Genomic DNA, 20,692 nt, shown 5'->3' with positions numbered 1-20,692 from the left:
CTCCCCTGCCCGGGCCGCAGGGAGGAAGGTGCTGAGTTGTTCAGGGCTTACAGGGCCCAGGGGCGAGACAGGAACCAGGCAAAACAGCTTTTATCTGTTTATTTAAAAACAGAATATCATTTTTATGTACAAATATGCACATATTTACACAAAAAAAATGTACATACCAGGAACCCAGATCTTTGGGTTCCACAGTCAAAGTCCTGGGCTGGCTGGGGAGCAAGGGATGGCATCTCCGTTGGCCCAGAAATCCAGGAGATTTCAGGCCAGGGAGGGTTTGGGCACAGTCTAGGTTTTCTTGCCAAGTGCGTCAGGGGGGCAATGCTGGATCGTAGGTAGACCCCCCCAGACCCACAGAAACTGTCAGAAGAGCCCCAGGTTAGAGACCCCGAGGCCCGCTTTGGCGGCTCCTTGGCCCCACCCGAACTCCCTGGCCCCCTGGGTCTGTAATCCCTACCCGGTCTCCCCTACACCACGACCAAAGCAGGAGCTCCGTCACCCACCCAGCAACCTCCCCAGGGACCACAGGCATCGTGGATGCAGCCAAGAAGAGACACGCAGCCAGGGGAAGGGCTGAAGGGCCCCAAGGAGCCAGGACCTCACCCTGTCCCCCTGCAGCCGGGGACAGAGGCGCTCACATCCCGGCCTCAGACCCCGGAGCGCCAGGCTCCCTCCTAGGCAGCTGCCTGAATCCCAGGGCCTTGAAGGAGCACTTTCCAGAAGCATCAGCGTTAACCCCCTGCGGGGGTCGAGCGAGGTCAGCTTTGCGACTTCCTACGCTGGCCCAGCTCTGACCAAACCAAGTAATGACAAACGTTCAGATCAATCAAAAGTTTCTTTTTTTTTTTTTTCTTAAAGATTTGCTTCTCTTATTAAAGTATTTGGAGGAGTATTCCTTAAAGAAACTCCTCCAGCAGGTTTATTTATAGAAAATAGGCACATGCAGCAGGCCCAGAGGCCACCGAGGCCACCAGAGGGCAGCGGCGTCACCGCTCACAGCTCTAGCCTCTGGGGGACCCCTGGGCTGGTGGCACAGTATCTGCCACCGTGGGAGCCCGGCTCCCCAACCCAGGCCAGAATCCAGTTCCAGCCATGCCTGCACACCTGGACCTGACCCCCCGCCGTCTCCACCTCTTGCCTCCAACCTCTGCGCCATTAATACTGCTCTGGGGTCTGAGGAGATGACCTGCGTTTGCAGGTAGAGGTCACACAGCCACACGACACGCAAGCCAAACCCACCACGGTTCACTTGGACTCGGGCAGGACAGCACGACACACACGTGGGCACGGGCACCCCCCGCACACACACGCACGGTCAGCGGACACTCACACAAGCGCACATGCACACAGCGACCTGCACACACACACACACACACACACACACACACGCACACGCGCTGGGAGGACTCAACCGACAGACAACCCCCCCATCGTCGAACAGAAGGGTTGGAGGAAAAGGTCGAGCAGTCAGTGGGATGGGGGGCGTCTTCCTCAAGAAATACGGTGTTGAGGGAGGCCCCCCGAGATGAGCGAAGGTTCCCCAGGTCAGCAGAAGGAGCCAGGGTCAGGGGAGGGAGGCAGGCCTGGGTCAGACCAGATGCCCCCGCCCGTTGATGTAGATGCCGTTGCCCGTGGGTTTGGCCCGCAGGGTTCCGTTCTCTTGAACAAAATGGTTCATGGCCTGTTTGATGCCTTCATCCCGGTCTTCCTCGTCCTCTGCCCGCCCGGAGCCTGGGGACAGCAGTTCGGTCTGTGTCTCAATCTCCCGCACGGTGGTCAGCGTGGAGTAGCTGCGGCCCTCGGGCTCTTCACTCTGCAGGCCAAGGACAGCGGGCTCCTTAGGAAGCCGGCGCCGCCCGACGGCAGGGGGGCCGCTTGGGGAGCGCTCGGGGCAGAGGTCAGGTGCAGGCAGGGGCGAGGCTCCGGGTGGAGGCCGGGGCAGGCCAGGCGGGAGCAGAGGCGCCCGGGCTCCGGGGCGCTGGCCTGCCGCAGGGGAGCAGGAGGGGGCCCGAGGGCAGCGGCGGGGACGCCGGCGGGGCCGGGGCCTCACCATCACAGAGCAGCTACTGTTGTCCTTGAGACTATCGGGGTGGCCCTCGGCTCTCAGCCCTACACTCTCCTCCGGCTGTGGGGCCCGGACACGGGGGAGGAGTCAGAACAGGGCTCGGCCCCGCCCTCCTCGCCTTCCCCCGCCCGACCTGTCCAGCTCTCCCTGACCCGCCGAGCTCCCCTTCCCCACCCCGCCCCAGCACCCCCGGGGCAGCCGCGCCCCCAGCCCCAGCCCCGCAGGGCGGGCTCCGGTCTGCAGGGGTCCCCGGGCACGCACCTGGCTCCTGGGGTCCGAGTGGTGGGAGTGCAGCCTCCGGATGGAGTTCTCCCTGGTCAGGGTCAGCTCCTCCTCGCTAGGAGACACCCGCCCGTTAGGAGCAGCGGGGGGCAGCGTGTCCCCAGGGGCGCCCTCCTCGGCCAAGCCCGGGCCACGCGGAGCCAGGGCGCGGGTGTCGCGCGGTCCCCGCAAGTGGGAATGAGTGGCTGCAGGTGGGGCGTGCGTGTGCGTGCCACGTGGGTGTGACCCCACCAGCCGCGGCCCACCTGCCCCGACGGTCCCGGTCCGGGTCCCCCGCCCCACCGCTCACCTGGGCTTGGCTCCCAGCTTGCTCCCCGCCCGCAGCCGCCCGCACTCACTATTTCTGGGTCATCTGCTGAGCCTTGCGCCGATGGTACCGGGACATGAGCACCACCACCACCACCAGGAGGCAGAACAGGAGCGCGGCGATCACCCCCACCACCACCACGGACGCCGACACCAGGTCCACCTGCTTCCCCGGGGCCTCCTCTGGGTCTGCGGGAGACCCCCGAGTCTGAGGCGCTGCCCAGGTCCCGGGCACCCCCGCCCTCACGGGCCACCTCCTCGCCCTCACAGCCCGGGTCCCAAACCGCCCCTCCACCTGCCCCTCCGCGTCAGTCCCCCCCAATCCCCCCCATCCCCCTGCAGGTGCCTCGGGCTCACCGAGGACGTCCACCGTGACCTGGGAGTCCCTGGAGGACAGCTCATTGCTGACGTGGCAGACGTAGGTGCCGCTGTGCTCGGCGGTCAGCGGAGGAAAGCCCAGCGTGTCCCCCTGCACACGGACGCCGCTGGGCAGGGGCCCGTCCAACCTGGGGGACAGGGAAGCTGGGGCGGGCGGCAGCCGCCACCACCCGACATGCCGGGGCAGCTCCCCACCGCCCTCCCCACGACGTCACCCGGAGCCGCTGGCTGTTCCCACGGTGCCCCTCCCTCCCCGGGGCAGGTCTGGGCAGAGGCCCCTTCTCCCGGCCGCCCGGCCTGACCCGGGCACCCCCCACACACCCGGGGAACAGCCGCACGCGTGCCATCCCACCTGCTCCGGCAGCTGTGACGTCACCCAGAACCTGGGACCCAGCGGATGAGGCCGGCAGCCCGCGGGGTGGGGGTGGGGGGGCTCCCCTCTCCTATCTGGGCCCCACGTGCTTGGGAAGCGTGAGTGCACACGGCAGGGCACCAGCAGAGCCTGGGCCCGAGGCCACACGCAGGACTCCCCTGCTCACATCGGAGAACACGCCTGGGGTGGGGTCACCCCCGCGCACCTGATGCCTGCCCCCCGCCCCGGTTCCCTGGACATCTCGGACCCGCAGAGGCACTGGCAAAGCTGCAGTGGTCACAGTGTCGGTGCGACAGCAGTAACAACCCGCTGTGCCTTTTTGTCCTGTCCACTTTGGGCACATACGTAAACACAGACAATATTAACATTTAAATATTGTATCATATTTCATAATTTTGATGTAGCGGGAGAAGAAAATCAAGGACTTATTGCCTGATTCCCTACCAGGGACCACGTATCCCAGCCTCCCTGGTGCAAGTCAATAATAGCATTTGGTGACGGCGCATATTCTTGCGGAGGCCTGAACATGTGCCCTGATACATCTGGGGTTAGGATATATTGTCCCAGCCCACAAGGAGAACACGGTGGCCCTGTGAGGGCAGGAGCCTAGTCCCAAGCGAGGCCCTCCCCCGGGCGCCAGGTCCCTACCGTGTCCAGTTGTACGAGGGAGGGGGGTGCCCCTCGCTCAGGCACTTGAGTGTAGCGCCTTCTCTGCCAACCTGCCACAGCTTTTGGTCTTCAAGGCCCCTCACGGAGGCCTCAGCGAGGACTGGAATGGGAGGTGGGAGGAGAAATAAGGGGAATGAGGCTTTCGATCATGCTGTTCCATGACCTGATCATGCTGTTCCCTGGAGGACCCCTGCCCCCTGCCCTCCCTCCTCACCCCCAACACCCCCTCTCACCCTCCCAGTCCCTGCCCTGTCCTCCTGTGCGGCCAACCTAGTCCAGGCCCTCCTTGCTGGGTCCTCGGCAAGCTGTCCCCTCCCCTCTCTGAGCTCAGAGTCCATAGTGATTTATCTGGGCTATGAGCCTCTAGGTCCCTCGGAAAAGATTCACACTTTTTCTGAATCCCCTGCAGTCCCTAGCGGAGTGCTGGCCACAGGACAGGTGTTCCGGAAACGCTCCCTGATTCTCCAAAGGCTTCAACCCGACTTATTCGTACATTTCTTTAACAAGCATTTGTGGAAGCCCTCCTGTAGGGTTAGTAGGAACAGGAAGGAGTCCTATGCCCGAAGAGGCTCGGAGTTTAATGCCAGGAAGACATTTTCCAGGTTACGGAGTATGAGTAGCATCTATGCACTAGGCGTCGTGTGAGACGCTTTGCCTCTGTGGTTTCTAATTCCCGTCAGAACCCTGTGAAGTTCCCATAATTATCCTCCTGCTGCTGCTGGGGACACTGCAGACGAGCAGGACTGAGCAACCCCGGGCGAGCAGCAGAAGCAGGGCTGGTCCGGCCGGCACGCGGGCCAGGCCGCGGGGCCCACCGCCCTCAGCAAGCCTGTCCGGCTGCGTGTATGTCTAAGTGCCTTCGCCCCGGGTCTATACCCGATTCTCCCAACCGCGCTGTGGAGCAGGGCAATGTCCTTCGTAAACAGGAGGACACTGAAGGTCAGAGAGCTCGGAGTGATCCGTCACGGCCACACCAGGGGGCCTTGGGGATCCAGCCTGGCCAGACTGGCGTGGCTCATCAGGGTCTCTGTACCCAAGCTCCGAGTACTCACAGGCCACCTGGAGGACGTGGGTGATCCTCTGGTCCTGGAGCAGGCCAGGGTGGGACACCACGCAGGTGAGCGGCTGCCCGTTCATGCTGCGGCTGGGCACCAGGTGGAACTCCGAAGTGACGGCCGCTGAGCGGGAGTGCTTGAAGGAACGGCTGGACGCCGTGCCCTTGACCTCCGTGTCCCAGGTCACGCTGGGGGCTGGGCTGCCCTCTGCTGTGCAGGAGGCTGCCAGCGTCAGGCCCTGGCCCTCTTCAAGCGCTGGCCCGGGGTTCAGGGAGGGCAGGGGGGGCACTGGAGGTGGTGGGAGACAGGGGTCATGGTCAGCACACCCACAAGGAGGCCCTGCCCCGTCCCAGCTCAGTCGTCCACGGGCAAACATTTTCAGGCTCTTTTTTCTTCTCTTATTTCACCGACATAGACACCAGGGAAAATTTCAGCTGACTTTGTACCTTTCTCTATTGTTTGTTTTTTTTACCTTTTTTTTTTTTTTAAGATTTTATTTATTTATTTGACAGAGAGAGAGACAGCATGAGTGTGTTGGGGGAGCAGAGGGAGAGGGAGAAGCAGGCTCCTCCCCATGGAGCAGGAAGCCTGAGGTGGGGCTCCATCCCAGGACCCTGGGATCATGACCTGAGGCAAAGGCAGATGCTTCACCAACTGAGCCACCCAGGCGCCTCTGGATCATTTTTCAATAAAAATAATGAAGTAAATTTAAAAAGTAACCAGATACCATCTATATCCTATAATAATAGCCATCACTTACAAAGCACTTATTATGTGCCAAGTATTGTGCTAAACACTTTATAAATGTTATTTCATTTCATCTTGTCAACAGACCAGCAAAGTAGGGATCATCACCCCTGTTTTACAAGAGGAAACTGGAGCTTGGGAGGCTAAATGATTTGTGCCAGATTGTCAGCTGTTAGGGGACAGAAGCCTAGATTTACACTATTTCACCCCCAAGGCTAGTGTTGGATAAAGAGAAACTAAAGGCTTTATTTTTATCTTCCTAACCTTAACAGCTCCAGCACAGAATGAAAATGACTCAACTAGACCATAAGTCTAGGGCCTCCGTGGACCACAAGAACCCACAGTGCAAAGTGGTGGTTTAAAAGTGATGGTAGGGGCACATCGGTGGCTCAGTTGGTTAAGTTTCTGCCTCGGGCTGGGGTCCTGATCCCATGGTCCTGGGGTTGTGATCCCAGGGTTTTGGGATCGTGTTCCGCATCAGGCTCCCTGCTCTGCCAGGAGCCTGCTTCTCCCTCTCCCTCTGTCTCTCCCCCTGCTTGTGTGCTCTTTCTCAGTCAAATAAATAAATAAATTCTTTAATAAATACATAAATAAATAATAAAAGTGATTGTGGTCTCCAATCCAACCACATTCACTGAAGGTCCAGATCAAGGAAGGTGTCAGCCCCACGGGTCCTACACAACCACACTGGTCAGGGCTGGGTCTACATGTCCTTATCTCAACCCCACGTTTTAAAACCATGGACCTCAGGGCAGCCCTGGTGGCCTAGCAGTTTAGCGCCGCCTTCAGCCCGGGGCGTGACCCTGAAGACTCAGGATCGAGTTCCGCCTCAGGCTCCCTGCATGGAGCATGCTTCTCCCTCTGCCTGTGACTCTGCCTCTCTCTCTCTCTCTCATGAATAGATTAAAAAAATCTTTAAAAAAAATAGAAAAAAAACCCATGGACCTCAGGATGGCGAGTGAGGCCATGAATGAGTACTTTGGGCAGGACTGCTGCAGGAACTAGTAAGTGTAGCTTCCAGAAGAGAAGAGGCTGGGGGCCCCGTGAGGGTGTGTGTGGGGGAGTGACAAAGATCCTCAGCCCTTTGAAAGGCTGGCGTGCAGAAGACAGAATGAGCCTGTGCCCCCTTGCTTCAGAGAGCAAAGGTGCCCAAGGCTCGGGGAGCGGGCATCAGCAGAATGAAGACCTGCCCAATACATGGATTCTTGTCCAAGGCTGGAGGAGCTGCACGCAGCAAGCCGCTGGGGTCCCTTGAGGGAGGAGTTTCCGGGTTGGCCGGGAGGATGGTCTGGCTGGGGCTCCCTCACCGGGGCAGGACCCACCTCTTCTCCCCTCCGCGGAGCACCCACCCGTGCACCCACCCGTGCACCCACCCATGCACCCACCCATGCATTCCTGCAGAGCACATCTCTGCGTATCCCACCTCCTGCCCTGGGAGGCCCAGGCCGCCCCAGGCCACCCCGGGCCTGCACCCCCAGCCCAGCCCGCGGCCCACTCACCCAGCACGCGGAGCCGCAGCCGCGCCTGGAAGCTGCCGGCGGGGAAGGTGCTGACGCGGCACTCGTACTCGCCCTCGTCGGCCTGCACCGCGTTGCGCAGGAGCACGGCGCCGTCCAGGGGGCTCCGTGGTGGCGGCGGCTGCTCCACGCGGCCCTCGTAGGCCGCGCTCACGTGCAGCCCGTACTTGGAGTGCAGCAGCGCCAGCTCCCGGGCGCCCTCGCCCGCGTCCACGCGAGCCCACGCCACCTGCCCCACCTGCTCGCCGGGGTCTCCTCGGTAGAAGCAGGGCAGCTTGGCGTCCTGGCCCAGCACCACGGTCACCAGGTCCGAGGTCTCCAGCTCACCCGGCCGGCACCGGCCTGCAGAGGGCGGACGGGAGCGGCCAAGATTAGGGGCGCCCCAGAACCCTGGAATTCCTGGAGCGCTTTCTGCTTGCCCAGCGCCTTTTGTCCATTACCTCATTAGATCCACAAAAGGATCCCAAGAGGTGGGCGTCATTATCACCATTTAACAGATGAGGAAATTGAGACCCAGGGACAGGAAGTGACTTGCCTAAGGCCACAGGGGCGCTGGCTGCAGGCGTCACACCCTCTCCCAGCCCGGGATTGTGTCCTGAGCCATCGTGAGGTGGGAGGCTCTGCACGGAGGAGAGACCTAGCCTCTGCCCTCAGGGAGCTCACAGTCCTCTCCCGGAAATGGGTTTTATGTGCATGAAGACGGGGAAGCCATGGACAGACTTTCACAGAAGGTTCGATGTATCCAGGAGAGGTGGAGAGTGAATGCTTTCGGGAGGCGTGGCTGGGAGCCAAGGCAAGGGTCGAAAACAGTTGGCGTCTGGGATGGGGCATGTAGTGTGGGAAGGGTCCATCCCGAGAGGCCCTTCGAGAACATTCTTTTCATGGCTTGAAGATGAGAGACCTGAATTCCCAAAGAAGTTATTCTATGTGGGAGGAATGGCACGAAATGAGGCTCAGAGAATGAGCTAGTCACTGAAGACAGAAAAGCCCCGGGTCAGAGGCCCAGGGGCATGAGGTCAGGGCACACGCGGTGACAGGGTCAGGATGGGGAGCCACAATCAGAGGAGCAGAGACCGGGACCAGTGAGGATGGGCGAGTGCGTGGAGCACCGGCGAGGAGCAGTGCAGAGTACCCAGCGGTCTTTATCACGTCACCTAATTTTCAAAGAAGGATCCCTTTCTTGCCCTGTCGGGACCTGAGATCTGTTCAGGAGGAAGAGAGACATTTGGGCACCAATACGGAAAGGTGTGACCATCCCTGAGTTAGTGCTCGGTGCTGCGTTGCAGGCTAGTGGTGGACCGGGACAGTCGCTGGGGACCTGGGTCACATGGGAGGGCCTCCTGGGGAGTTGGGGAGGACCAGCAGGGGGAGAGACCCTGAAAGGGATTCCAGGTCGGGGACTAAGGTGGGCAAATCCAAGGGGTGGGGAGGCTGGCTGGCTGGGGAAGCAGAGAGGGAAGGACACACCTAAGGCAGAGGGCTGTTGAGCAGGAGAGGAACGTGAGGGCGCGCCTTCCACGCTGGGCAAAGGAATTCTCGGGGCATCTACTACAGCGAGGGGCCAGGGGCGCTGTGCCTCCGACCAGGAAGTGAGGACACTGAAGCCCCCAGACTCACTAGGAATGCTTGGTGCTGTGGGATGGGGACGAGGGGACCGCCCTGGCGGAGGCTCGGCAGGACTGGATCACTGACCAGAACGGGAGGTGCAAGACAAGAGACAAGAACAACCCCTAGGTTTCTAGGATAAGCAGCTTAGGAGGGAGGCAGGGCCTGGGGAAGCTCATGGTCCGGGAGAAATAAATTTGGAGCCACGGAAACATAGGGCTGGGGGCAGAGTGAGGGCTCTCTCTGGAATGCGAAGAGCTCCTTGCCTCGGAACCTATATCCAGCAACCCCCAAAAGTGCAGAGCCCCGACCTGACCTCCGGCCAGCAGGTCACACGCCTTGCTCACGCGCTGCCCCTCCTGGAAGGCCCTCCTCCCTATGTCTGGTGGCTCCGACTCGTCACTGTCTGGATAACTCCTACTCATCCTTCAGGACTCTGCTTAGACATCACTTCCTCCCAGAGTCCTCCCTCCCCCAGGCGAGCTGCCCGTCCTCTGTTCTGCCCCGGCGCCCTGCTCTTACCTCTCCATAGTACTTTATCCCCTGGATGGGCCTCCCCCCCAAGAGTAGAAACTGGGTCTTGCATCACATATGGAAACTGATTCAGTGCTCAGTGGCATGTGGTCTGCATTCTTAGCACGTAATCGGTGCCCGATTGCCATGAATGAATGAATGAATGAACGAATGAATGAGAGAGAAAGAGAGACAGGCAAAGTAGGAAGAGAAGGAAAAGTAGAAGGAAAAGGACTGAATCTTTGGTTGGGCTGGGTGGACAGGGAGGGGTTGCCGTGACAACCGGGGTGGAGGCAGGATAGGCTGGCTCCCTGGGCTCCTGCCAAAGGGAGCAGCTCCAGACTGCACAGAGAAAGAGGTGGGCGAGGGGGCAGCTCTGGAGGGAGAAGGTGAAGCCCCACTAGAGAGGACTGGAGGGTCCCACTGAGGCACAGCATGGGTCAGAGGAAGGGGGCCCCCGGGGCCCTGCTAGCAGGGGCACAGGGAGGGAGGGAGGATGCCTTTGGGAGGACCCGAATGGGACGGGACAGACCTGCAGGGCCAGATACCAGGGCCCTGACCTGCCTAAGCCGGTCTTGGTCCCACCCAGCCCAGCCTGGGAGTCCAGCTAACCACCGCACCCCTCCCAGACACCTCCTGCGGGCGCTGGAGGGAGCAGGGCTGCCCCGGGAGGGCTGGAGGTGGGCTGGAGATAGGGGCCCATCCCCCAGCACATCCTCTGCCTCAGATGCCGCTGTCTTGATCCCAAGCCCGGCTCCCCCGGACACCGGAACATTCCGAAAGGTTATTTCTGGGACAATGTCAGATGGCATCTTTTCCATCCCTGTCCCTACACTTGCCAACCATCTGCCCCTCTCTGCAACTGATCACCCACATCTTCCCCAACATATACGTCGTTCAGGGCGCAGCAGGCATATGCCTGAGTCGCAGTCCTCGGTGTCCCTCCCTGTGAGTCCAAGATCCCTGCTCCCCGGTGACAGGCCCCAGCTTTGCAGGCAGAGGTGCCCAGGAGAGTCCCTTCGGGACCTCCCCCACCGCCCTCATCATCCTGAATCCACTATCGGGCGGGAGCATCTCAGCTGAGGACAGCATCCTCCTCCAGTTCCTGCACACGCGTGCATGCACACACGTACACACACCTGCACACACACATGCGCACATGCACACAGAAGGAAGCGAGAACTGGGGCTCTAGGATCCTTGTCCTGGGCTCGCTGGACCCAGAAGCCCAGACTGCCAGGCCAGGGCAGGCCAGGACTGCCTCCTCCTCCTCTCCCCCACCCAGTGCCCGCCCGGCGTCAGCATGATGATGTCACCGGAGCAAAGGAGACACACCGCCTGCCTGGTGAGGTCACCCCGCGGGCATGTAGTTGCCAGGCTGGGCCAGGCCCACGGCCCCTTGTGCCGCAGATTGTCTGCTGAGGCCGGTGGACTCCGCTGGCTGGGCACTCCTCCCTCGGCCGTCCCCACCCCTCCTCCCAGGGCAGCACCAGGACGCAGGTCAGGGGCCTTGGTGATTCAGATGCCGCACAGCAGCAGGCCGAGCCACAGCCGCCACCAGCCACCAGCTTGCGCAAGGGCGAGAACAGGCCCGACTGGCCAGACGGGATCCCTGCCTCAGCCTCCCCCACCCCTGGCCAGGCCCCCACGGGCCTCATTGGGGCCCTGCCCTCTGCGTACCCCGCCCGCTCCCAGACAGGCCCTCCATCCCCGGCCTGGGTTGCCCGCTCTCTACCGGGCACCTGGGTCCCGACGTCCCTATCAGAGGTGGCGTCGGGCAGCAGGTGCAGACAACGGCGTCTTTGAGGACAGAGGCTTTGCCTTATGAGGGGCCACATCCCTGCTGGTGCGGAGGGGGGCCTTGGAGGGGTCCTAGAGGTGGGGCCGTGAGGATGAAGCGAGTCGGCGTGAGCCCTGCACGTCTGAACGGACGATGCCTTTGGAGAGGGCCCGGTGGGCCTCAGCGCTACCTCGTGCACGAGCGGCGGCTCCTTACTTGATGGGGGAGGGGGGTTGCACATTTGTATGTGCCCACATCTCATCCTTAGGAAGGTGGCCGTGCTTGGCTGAGTTGGGAGCGAGAAGCATGGGGTGGCGAGTATGTGTGCACACGCATGTGTGCATGTGTGTGTGCACACACGTGTGTCTCCCACGTCCGCATGCGCACGTTCCCAGCCCGCGGAACTCCCGAGCACAGAATAAATATTTTGATGTCGGCTTCTCTTGGCTGCCACTGTCTGTCTGTGTGAGCTGCCCTTGGTCGGCAGTGGGTGGCTCAGCGCCCTCACCCCTGCGTCCCAGCTGCGGTGTCGCCAGGTGCCCCTCCCCACCTCACCCCAGACTCCAGGGCAGATTCATCTCAGGTGGAGGTAGGTACCCAGAGATGAGGTCACTGTCCCTCCAGGTGATGGGAAATTGCCATTCAGGGCTCCCCAGCAGAAGCAAACAAAGGCTCACCCTGCCCTTGCTCCTCAGGTTCCTACTAGAAGGACTCCCACCCATCTCACCGCCCCCCCCCCGGGTGCCCCCGAGCCCCGCTGGCCCCCCAGGAGGCCTCTCCCTGGGAATCTATCAGACCTCTGCTTCTCTGCCACCACCAGAAAAACCTGCTCTAGCTCCAGGCCTGGGGTAAGGGTTGTCTGGTGTGGGTTTGGTGGGAAGGGGGGGATCCTGCCCGGGGCTGCAGGGAGGGGTCCAAGCTGTCCGGGGGCTCATCCTCCTTTGTTAACTCTTGCTTCCCTCACCCCACAGCAGCAGCCTCTCCCAGACGGAGCTGAAATATGAGGGAGAGTTTGGGGTAAGAAAGGACCTGGGAGGAGCCCTGACGTCTCCGTCTCCCCTAGAGGACAGGTAACATCAACAAGCCAGCAAGCCTGTTTCCTTCCACCCTTCTCCCCGTAACCTTGGCCTTGGAGTGCTGAGGAACTTGGAAAACCAGGAGGTTCTCCCTCTGCCTTCATCCCCGTCTCTCACTTAGCCCCCATTGTCCTAAGCCCCCCAGCTTAGGGAGAGCTTCCCAACCCGGGCAAAGTGCCCACCCACAGATTAGTGCCTGGGGAGGGGGGCCACACCGATCACAAAGGGAGGCGAGAACAATGCAGGAGGACAGGCCTTGAGGCAGCCGGCTCTGGCCCAGACACAGCTCCCAGCACAGATAAGTCCCCTAAACCCCCCGGAGCCAGAGTCTGAGCCGGGCTGAGTCACCACAACAGCCACACTGTGGGTGGGAGACCCAGAATTCTGCTTCTCCCAAACTCCTGAGATCTTAGCCACCCCCCACCCCGAAATCCTGCCAGCCACCCCCCCACAAAGCAGGGGCCAGCTCTGCCCCACCCCAAATCACAGCCCCAACCCAGCTCTCACCCATCTTGAAGGCAAGCAGGGAGGGGGTAGGGTAGCCAGAAAACTATGGGAAGAGCTCCTGAGGCCAGAGGCTCCAGGTCCTCCTCCAGCGCCTCCTCTCTGGAGCCTGGTGGCCCGCCCCGAGTTCAGCCCCCAGTTCCCAACTGGACCTGGACCTTCCTTGCAGATTCAGTTTGCAGGTCCAGCCCCGAGGCTCCTGCCCCCCATCCCTCCCGACTCCGCGCCCACTCCCAGCCCTGCTCTCCGCTGGCCTCCAGTCAGTGCTCGGCCAAGCCGTGGAGGCCAGCAAGTGGAGGCGGCCTCTCCTCTGGAGGCTCGCTCGCTGCGGCGGCCGCCCTCCTCGGCCTGGCAGGCTCCGGGCGTCGAGACTGTGCTCCAGAAGCGGGGACCATGGGCTCTCGCTGCCATCGCGGTAGCCGCGCTCCCCTTAGCCCGGGCCCCTGAAACGCCAGGAGCGGGGGACCAAGGTCACCGGGGCCACAGGGCTTCCCTGGCATTCTCCTCGGTCCCTGCCGCCTTGGGTGGGGAAGCTGGCCTCCCTTGCTGGCTTCCCTGGGTTTGGGTAGGTCCTGTGGGAAAGGGCCTGCCCCCCTCTGTAAACAGGAGTAGAAAAGCAGGGATGGGGCCCCTCCCTTTCGAGGAAACTAACCTCAGGTAGAAAGCTGATCCTAATCCTTGGAGGGCAGACCACAGAATTCGGGGGAAACCCTCACCCACAGGACCCCGTTGGGCAGACAAAGAGCTAGAAACTAGGTCCTACTGGAGAGGTGTCTAGATTTGGGCCCCTCAGCCCTGGGGCAGGAGATGAGGGAGGGGGGAGGGAGGGGACCTCACCCGGAAACTCATCCCATTAAGAAGAGACAAAGAACTGTGGTGTCAGGCGCCTCCCAAGCCTGGGCTCCTCTCCCTGGCAGGGGTGGGGCAGGGCCCTGGGGCTCAGAGCTCTAATGGCCCAGGAGTCGGGGGTGGGGGGGTGCACTGATTTGTAGCAGGGCAGGGGCAGAAGGCAGCGTCCAGGGTACAGCCACCTCAGGCCCCCCTGAAAGATGGGCCAGGACATTCCTCCCCGTGAGCAGCACAGCCAGACTGACCACCTGCTCCAGCCCCCAGCGCCTCCCTGGCCAACGGGCCTGGACGGTCCCACGGCCGCAGGGCTGTCGCGCTGGAAGCCCACGGCCACCGGCGGGTCCTGCCTCCTGCCTGTGGAGTCCACCTTCTTAGTTGCCCAAGGTCACCTAGCAAAATAATAGCAAAAATGGGGCCAGAACACAAGACTCCTGACTTCCAGTCCAAGGCTTTTTCAGAGACAAGAAACCCTCCTGCTTCCCCCGGGGCTTTGCGCACAGAAGAGCCGGAAAGGGGGTGGCAGCAGAGGTGGTCATCAGGCCGGGAGCCAGGGTCTGAGTTCCCGGCCTCAGAGCACCACCCGGGTCTACGGAGGCCTCACAGCAGCCGCAGACTGGAGGCTCCCTGGGCACCAGCTACTCGGGAGGAGCCTGGGGCCAGGGACCCCCACCCCCACCCCGGTAGGTAGCCGGGGCACCTGCCCCTCAGGCATTGGGCAAGGTCAGGGTGATGCCTTAACTACGAGAGGTCTCCGCTCCCCTTCCCTGGGCCTCTCTTAGCACAGCCTTTGTATCCTGGAAACAGAAGGCGGGGACCAGGTCTTGTTCCCCACTGCGTCCCCAGCATTTAATGACCCAGCTGGACTCCTTGTGCGCCCAGATGTACCAACCTTTAAAGGGTGAGGGACTGGGAGACCAAGATACTGACCCCGGCCGTGCTTCTAACACTAGTAATCTTTTTTTTTTTTTTTTTTTTAAACAGAGAGTACAAGCAGCGGATGGGGGTGGGGCAGAGGGAGAGAGAGAAAGAGAGAGAATCTCAAGCAGGCTCAGCGCGAGCCCAACGTAGAGCCCGACGCGGGGCTCCATCTCATGACCCCGAGATCATGACCTAAGCCGAAATCAAGAGTCTGGCCCTTAACCAACTGAGCCACCCGGGCGCCCCTAACATGGAGTAACCTTAGGACATCACTTGCCTACCTATTTGTCTCGGTAAAATGAGGCAGTTTGAGCGGTGGCCTCTCTGACCCCTTCCATGTCCTCAGACCTCATGGCTCCATTCTTCAGGGGTGGGTAGATCCCCCAGAAAAGTGGCTGCCGAGTTCCCTGGCCCCAGCGACCAGACCCCACCCTCTGGGCCTGAGCAAGTGAGGAGGGTTGTCTGGAAAATGCGAATTAAGTCAGGGGTAGGAGGCAGGGGCTGGAGCTCAGTATCCTGTGACTGGAGACTGGCCAACGACCCTTCCATCCTTCCGTTGTCAGATCAGGGCAAGGGCAGCGGCCACCCACCCACACACCTATGCCTCATTCTCCCGATGGCTTCCGCCGGGGACAGACAGGGCAATCACTGCTGGGCTCTGCTGGACAAGGAGGCCCCCTCGCAACGGCTCCTGGGCCGACCCAGGTAGGGCTCTGACTTCTGAGGACCAAGATTCCCCAGTCCCTCCTTATGCTGGGAACAGCCGACAGGATCCCACCGTGGCCTCACTGTGCACACACATGCAGAGACACACGCACACGCTCTCCCCCACTCTGAAGATAAGTTCCTGTGATTTATATCTGCTATATATGCATTAGACGGGAGTAACATGAGGCATCTGGTCCAGAAAAGAAGGGGACAGGGAATAAACAAAAGGAGACCACACCCTGTCTAGAAGGTGCCCTACCCTAGACCCCCCGCTCATCTCAGATCACGCCCCCCTGAGCACCCTGGTGTTTAATAGGGAGCCCAGGCAAAGAGAGGGGCCAGAGCGAAGGCCCAAGCTCCGCAGTCCTCTCCCAGCAGGTGCTCCCCCGCCCCCGGCACTCTAGCACATCATGGCGAGGGGAGAAGCCAACAGGAGTGCCCTGTCCACTCTCCGGGCATCGGGCTTCCTACACCCTGATGACTGCAAAAACCAGCTCAACCCTGAGTCAGCCCAGCGCCAGTCAGCAGTTTTGCAGCCTGGGGGTGGGGGGGGGCAGGCGAAGGAGCCTCCGGGAAACCCTGGGGTGAGAGCGTCCCCATCTGTTCCTCCTCCCTGCCCACCTGCACGGGGTCAACATGTCTCTTTCCCCAGAGGCAGCTGTGGCAGCGGTGGTCGGGGATCCGGGACCTTAGACAGAGTGACATGGCCTGGGGCCGGAAGAGGGTAGAAGGGAAAGAGTGACACCGGCCCTTCTGGGGGCAGTACTCGCAGTGGGGGTGGGAGACAAATAGGTCCCTCAGTCCAGAGTCAAGAGTATATTTATTTGTGCGTGTGTGTGCGTGTGTGCGTGTGTGCGCGCTGGCTCGGCCCCAGGAGCAAGGGTCCCCATGGCTCAGGCAAGTCCTACCTGTGAATGACGCCAGGAGCAGCAGCAGCAGCAGGACCTCGGGCCCCCACATCTCGGCTCCCAGGGATAGAGGCATCCAGCAGAGGCAGAGCCGTCCGGCGTTTCTGAAGCTCCACTGAGATCTCCCTGGGAGCCGCGCTGGAGCTGGGGAGGGCACCCACCCAGGAGGCAGGAGGTCACGGAGTCCCCAGGCACTGACACACCTGCCGAGCCCTCTGGGGTCTCTGCAGGGGACCCAGCCCTGCTCTACCCACCCGGCTAGAGCTCCCCCCCAAAGACCCGTGGTCGGGAGCTCCGAGCTCCCCCAGAGCTGCTTCCCACGCCACGGCCAACAACGAAGGCAGAAACCTGGGAACCTGCTCAGCAGGTCAGAACAGGTGCGTCTCCGGGGGTTGGGCCTGGCACGGAGACTCAGCAGCCACCGCCCCCACGGCCGGGCTAGCTAATGGGCGCCAGGGAGGGAGGGGAGGTGGGAAGGACCTGGTGGGGGATCCCACCGGCAGCTCCAGGGCCTTACCTGGCAGCACGGAAGGGGCTGCGGAGGGAGGGGCGGGGTGCAGGGGCCGGGGGTGCGGCAGAGGAAGGCCCGGCGTAGCTCAAAGACGAGGCACCAGGCCAGGAGGAACAGGGGCAAGGCCCTTGTGGGTGGAAAGGAACCCAAGCATCCCACACCCCTGCCAGCCGCGTGGCCTCCCCAGGGCCTCGCCTAGTTCCCCGATCTCCTGGGGGGCTCAGCCTTGAGGCTGCAAATCAGAGCAGGCCAGAGCTGAGAAGGCCAGGGCTGGCCCACACACCTGACCCTTCGGGTGAGAAAGACGCCCCGAGAGGGGACCGGGCTTGCTGGGGGGCACGCAGCAGAGGTGGTAACACGGGGGTTCTCGGGCATCTCTGTCCATGAGACAGGGATCCAGTTCAAAGACCCCGGGGAAGGAGCGGAAGTGACACCCTCCCCAGTCCCAGCGGACGTAGGAGAAGCCAAAGGACTGACAAGAAATTAGCCCCACGGACTCCTGGCCCCCCAGCAGGCCCCCATCTGAGGGGCAGCGCCTCCTCGCTGCCTGGCCAGGAGCCCAGAAGTGCATCAGCGCGACTCTCCACGGTCGTTTTACCCTTTACCCCGTGGTCATGTCCATTTTGAACCGCCCCCCCCCCGCCCCGCCCGCCATCCCTGTGTCCCTATAAGTACACGCACACTCGGAAGGGCCTTACGCAAAAAATGTCACCACCAAGTTACACAAAAGCTTACTGGCCAGCCTGGGATAGCCAGAGGGAGGGGGCTGACTCCCACCCACCCCCCAAAAAAAACTGGGTGAAGGGGAGGGGCAGGCAGGTAAACACGGAGCTAAACGCGAGAAAGGGAAATATAGGTTTCACTTTGCAGCAGGGCCCTCTTGTCTGGGGGGAGGCAGGAAGGGGTACCGAGAGCAGCGGGGGTCACCTCGCTGGGAGTGTTTCCCACACCCCACACCCCACACCTCCACCTCTGCCGAAGTTGAAAGCTGAACCCGAACGCTGCATCTTCGAGCTTTCTCAGCTCCCCACCCCCAGGGCGAGTCTGTCAGCCTGTCCTTCCGCAGCCTCTGCTGCGCCCCGTATTAGAGCTCATGTACCCCCATCATTTGTGCACATCTTATCTCCTTAAATAAATGTGAGCTTCAGTGCGCGAAACACTGACCGGAGCCTGCTGTGTGCCAGGGCTTTGGGGGGCGTGTGGGGACGAGGGACGGGAGGAGGGACGGGCTCTGGGCTCCTGGAAGGTCAGGCTTGTGCTGGGACCTTGTGTTGGTGGCCGGCGCTCGGGCAGCCGGCGGCCCGTGGTGGGCTCTGAACACCTTTAGGCCGAAGGCATGAATCTGGGAGGCAATGGATGTCAGCAAGGAAAGGGGGGCCCCGGAGGGTCAGTCCAGGGGGCATGCTGCGTGCCCTGAGCCCGAGCCGTCACCCAGACCGTCACCCTGCCTCTGGACTGTGCCCCTGACTCCGGTCTGGACTCAGCTCTTGGCAGTGGCCGTGGCAGTGACCTCTTCCTCCTCGAGGGCTGTTTCCAGCAGGTCCAGGGTAGCCCCAGGGCCCAGGCCGGACACCCCAACTCCCCAGTTTCTCTCCACCTCCACCTTGGCAAACCCCTTCCCCTCCGGGACGCAGGTCCCCGCCTGTGCCGGGGGAGAGGCCTCACCCCGATGCTGCTTTGAGATCCGCTTCGGCAGGGGTGGAGTAGGGCCGGGGGAATGGGTGGGGGGAGCATCCCGTGTTATAATTATGATTATCACACCTTGGATCCTATCGCACGGTTTCAGAGGAGCTCCTTTCCTTCCCACGGATTCACCCCTCCTGGTCCGGGAAACCACGGGAGAAACTGAGGCAGGGGGCAGCAGGGCAGTTAGGTCACTAGGTGGGCACCCGCCTCCTGGATCTCCTCAGCTTCTCCATGCACAGGGTACCCCCACCCATCCACGGGGCTCCCAGCCAGGAAGTCTGGGAGCCCCTCAGTCCCTCCCCCTCCCCCGGCCAGCTGTGGTTGTCCGTCCAGAGCCCTTCTCAAGGCCAGGATGCTCCTGGTGTAGTTGGGCCGGGCAGCCCCTCTAGGCCTCCCCATGACGTTGGAGGCTCGCCCTCCGCTCGGTGCCCTCACTCCTGTCTCACAGGGCCACCCCTCCCCCTCCCCCCAACCCCGCCCCGGGGAGTATGCCCCCAACGTCGACGGGGCCCGGGGAGGGCATTCGAAGACTCTCTAGGCCCGTGCCTGGTTTTCTGGAGTCTCTTCTTTCCTCCTCGTTGAACCCCCGCCCCCCTGGTGCCTCACTACCTACCGTCTCCCACCCAAACTCGGGGCCCTGACAGCGGGGACAGTTGGAGCCCAGGTGGCATGGTGAGTGGCTCACCTGTCTGAGCGCCATCACCGCGGGGGCCTGCTGACCTCCGGGTGGGGCGGGGGACCCCTGCCCTCAGGGAGCCCTCGGGGAGGGGGGGTGGGAAACAAACCATAGGACCCTATGGCCCACCCTATGTTCCCGTGGTGTACCTGGGTGCCTGCGGCGCCCACACTCGCACTGCTCCTGTGAGCAGAACTGCAGACGTTCACAATCTGCGTGTGTCCAAGCATCGGCTCACAACTCAGCTCTGTCCCCGTGGCAGGCTGCACACCTAAGCCAAACCGGTCGGAGTGGGTTGTGCTGAAATTTTTGTTTGTGTCAATGGGACTTGGAGGTGAGTCAGGGAGGGACAAGGATGGGTGGGGTGGGGTGGTGAGAAGAGTGAGAGTGAGGGTCAGGTTGAGTGAGGGGGAGAGGGAACGGGTCAAGGCAGGGGGCAGAGAGGGTTGGGGGGGGAGGTCAGGACGATGGGTTGGGGTTCGGGCAGATGAGAGAGGCCCCTAGTGAGTAACACAACTGTGTGCAGTGGGATCCCAGGTCAGAGGAGAGTCAGAGGCTCGGGGCGCGGGTGGAGGAGACCCTTGGGCTTTGGGAGACAGGAGTGGATAATAATAGATCATTGTGGAGCCAGGAGGCAGCATGAGTGTGGACAAATTGTCGGCGACCCAGTTCTACACAGCTTGGTTCCTCTGGGTGATGGGAAGCTGCTTTGATCCGCTCTCTGCCTCGGTTCCTAGTTTGTACAGAGGGGCTTTGGGGTGCTGATGGACGTCATGGCAGGTTACTGATTCGGGATTGGCTTCTGTCCCCAGGACCAGGGCACTTGCGGGTAGAAGCCTCAAGCTCACTTGGGCCCTTCCTAGGACCCCTCCCCCATGCGGGGGCTCCCACGGGAGGACCTCCAGCAGCTCTCCCCCCCTGGAAACGCCTCTGCCCCCACAGCAGCACCGCCCTGTGGGCCACGGCGTCCTGTCTTCCCTGAGGGTTCACCTGAGGCTCCGTCTCATGGGCTCTGCTGCTCCTACTCCGCGGCCTGCAGGCCGGGAGATGCCCGGACCTCAGCCCTGTCCCTGCGTCACAGCCATGCCTCCTGGTTGCCTCTCAACCTCCCCTGGAGCTCAGGGGACTGGAGTTGCTTGTTCCTAAAGAGGTCTACTGCTGGAGTGACCCACGCAGCCAGCCGAGATGGCTCCGCAGAGGCACGTGTGGGCCCCGTCCTACAGGCCCGTGTGTGCAGAAGCCCCGCCTCCTTGCCCTCACCCCACGGGCTCCCTGGGCATCTGCAAGTACTTGACACCATGAACTCCAGCACCAGGGCCTGGGGTAGGAGATAGATGCCTTTATTCTTTGACCCTGTCTCCAGATGGGCTGGCACTTTGAGAAGCCTCTAGAAATAGGTCCTGGCAGGTGTAGGGCAAGAGTGGGAGCCTGCATGGAAAGGAGTCTTCCAAGGGGTGACAGCAGCGAGGAGGAGGTAAGAGCAGAGGAGGCGGGGTCCTGGGAGCTTGGCAAGAGCATGGATTCTAAAGTGAGGACCCCAAGTGGTGCCCCCGGCACCCTCCCAGGT

The 20,692-nt window shown here is 61.9% G+C and overlaps 1 protein-coding gene across 1 annotated transcript; it reads right to left on the bottom strand.

The window, feature by feature from the left end:
- Positions 1-1,588: 1,588 nt before the first annotated feature.
- NECTIN4 (nectin cell adhesion molecule 4) lies at positions 1,589-16,328 on the bottom strand. The gene is given in 9 exon segments (NM_001313853.1): positions 1,589-1,813; positions 2,051-2,125; positions 2,327-2,402; positions 2,686-2,842; positions 3,011-3,159; positions 4,053-4,173; positions 5,126-5,416; positions 7,375-7,734; positions 16,253-16,328. Coding segments are annotated over 9 exon segments (1,530 nt in total).
- Positions 16,329-20,692: the final 4,364 nt, after the last annotated feature.

Source organism: Canis lupus, chromosome 38, assembly GCF_011100685.1.
Source record: "Canis lupus familiaris isolate Mischka breed German Shepherd chromosome 38, alternate assembly UU_Cfam_GSD_1.0, whole genome shotgun sequence".
In the NCBI taxonomy this organism is placed as follows: Eukaryota; Metazoa; Chordata; class Mammalia; order Carnivora; family Canidae; genus Canis; species Canis lupus.
Note: the sequence above shows the minus strand (reverse complement) of the source record. Positions and strands in the feature narration are given on the sequence as shown.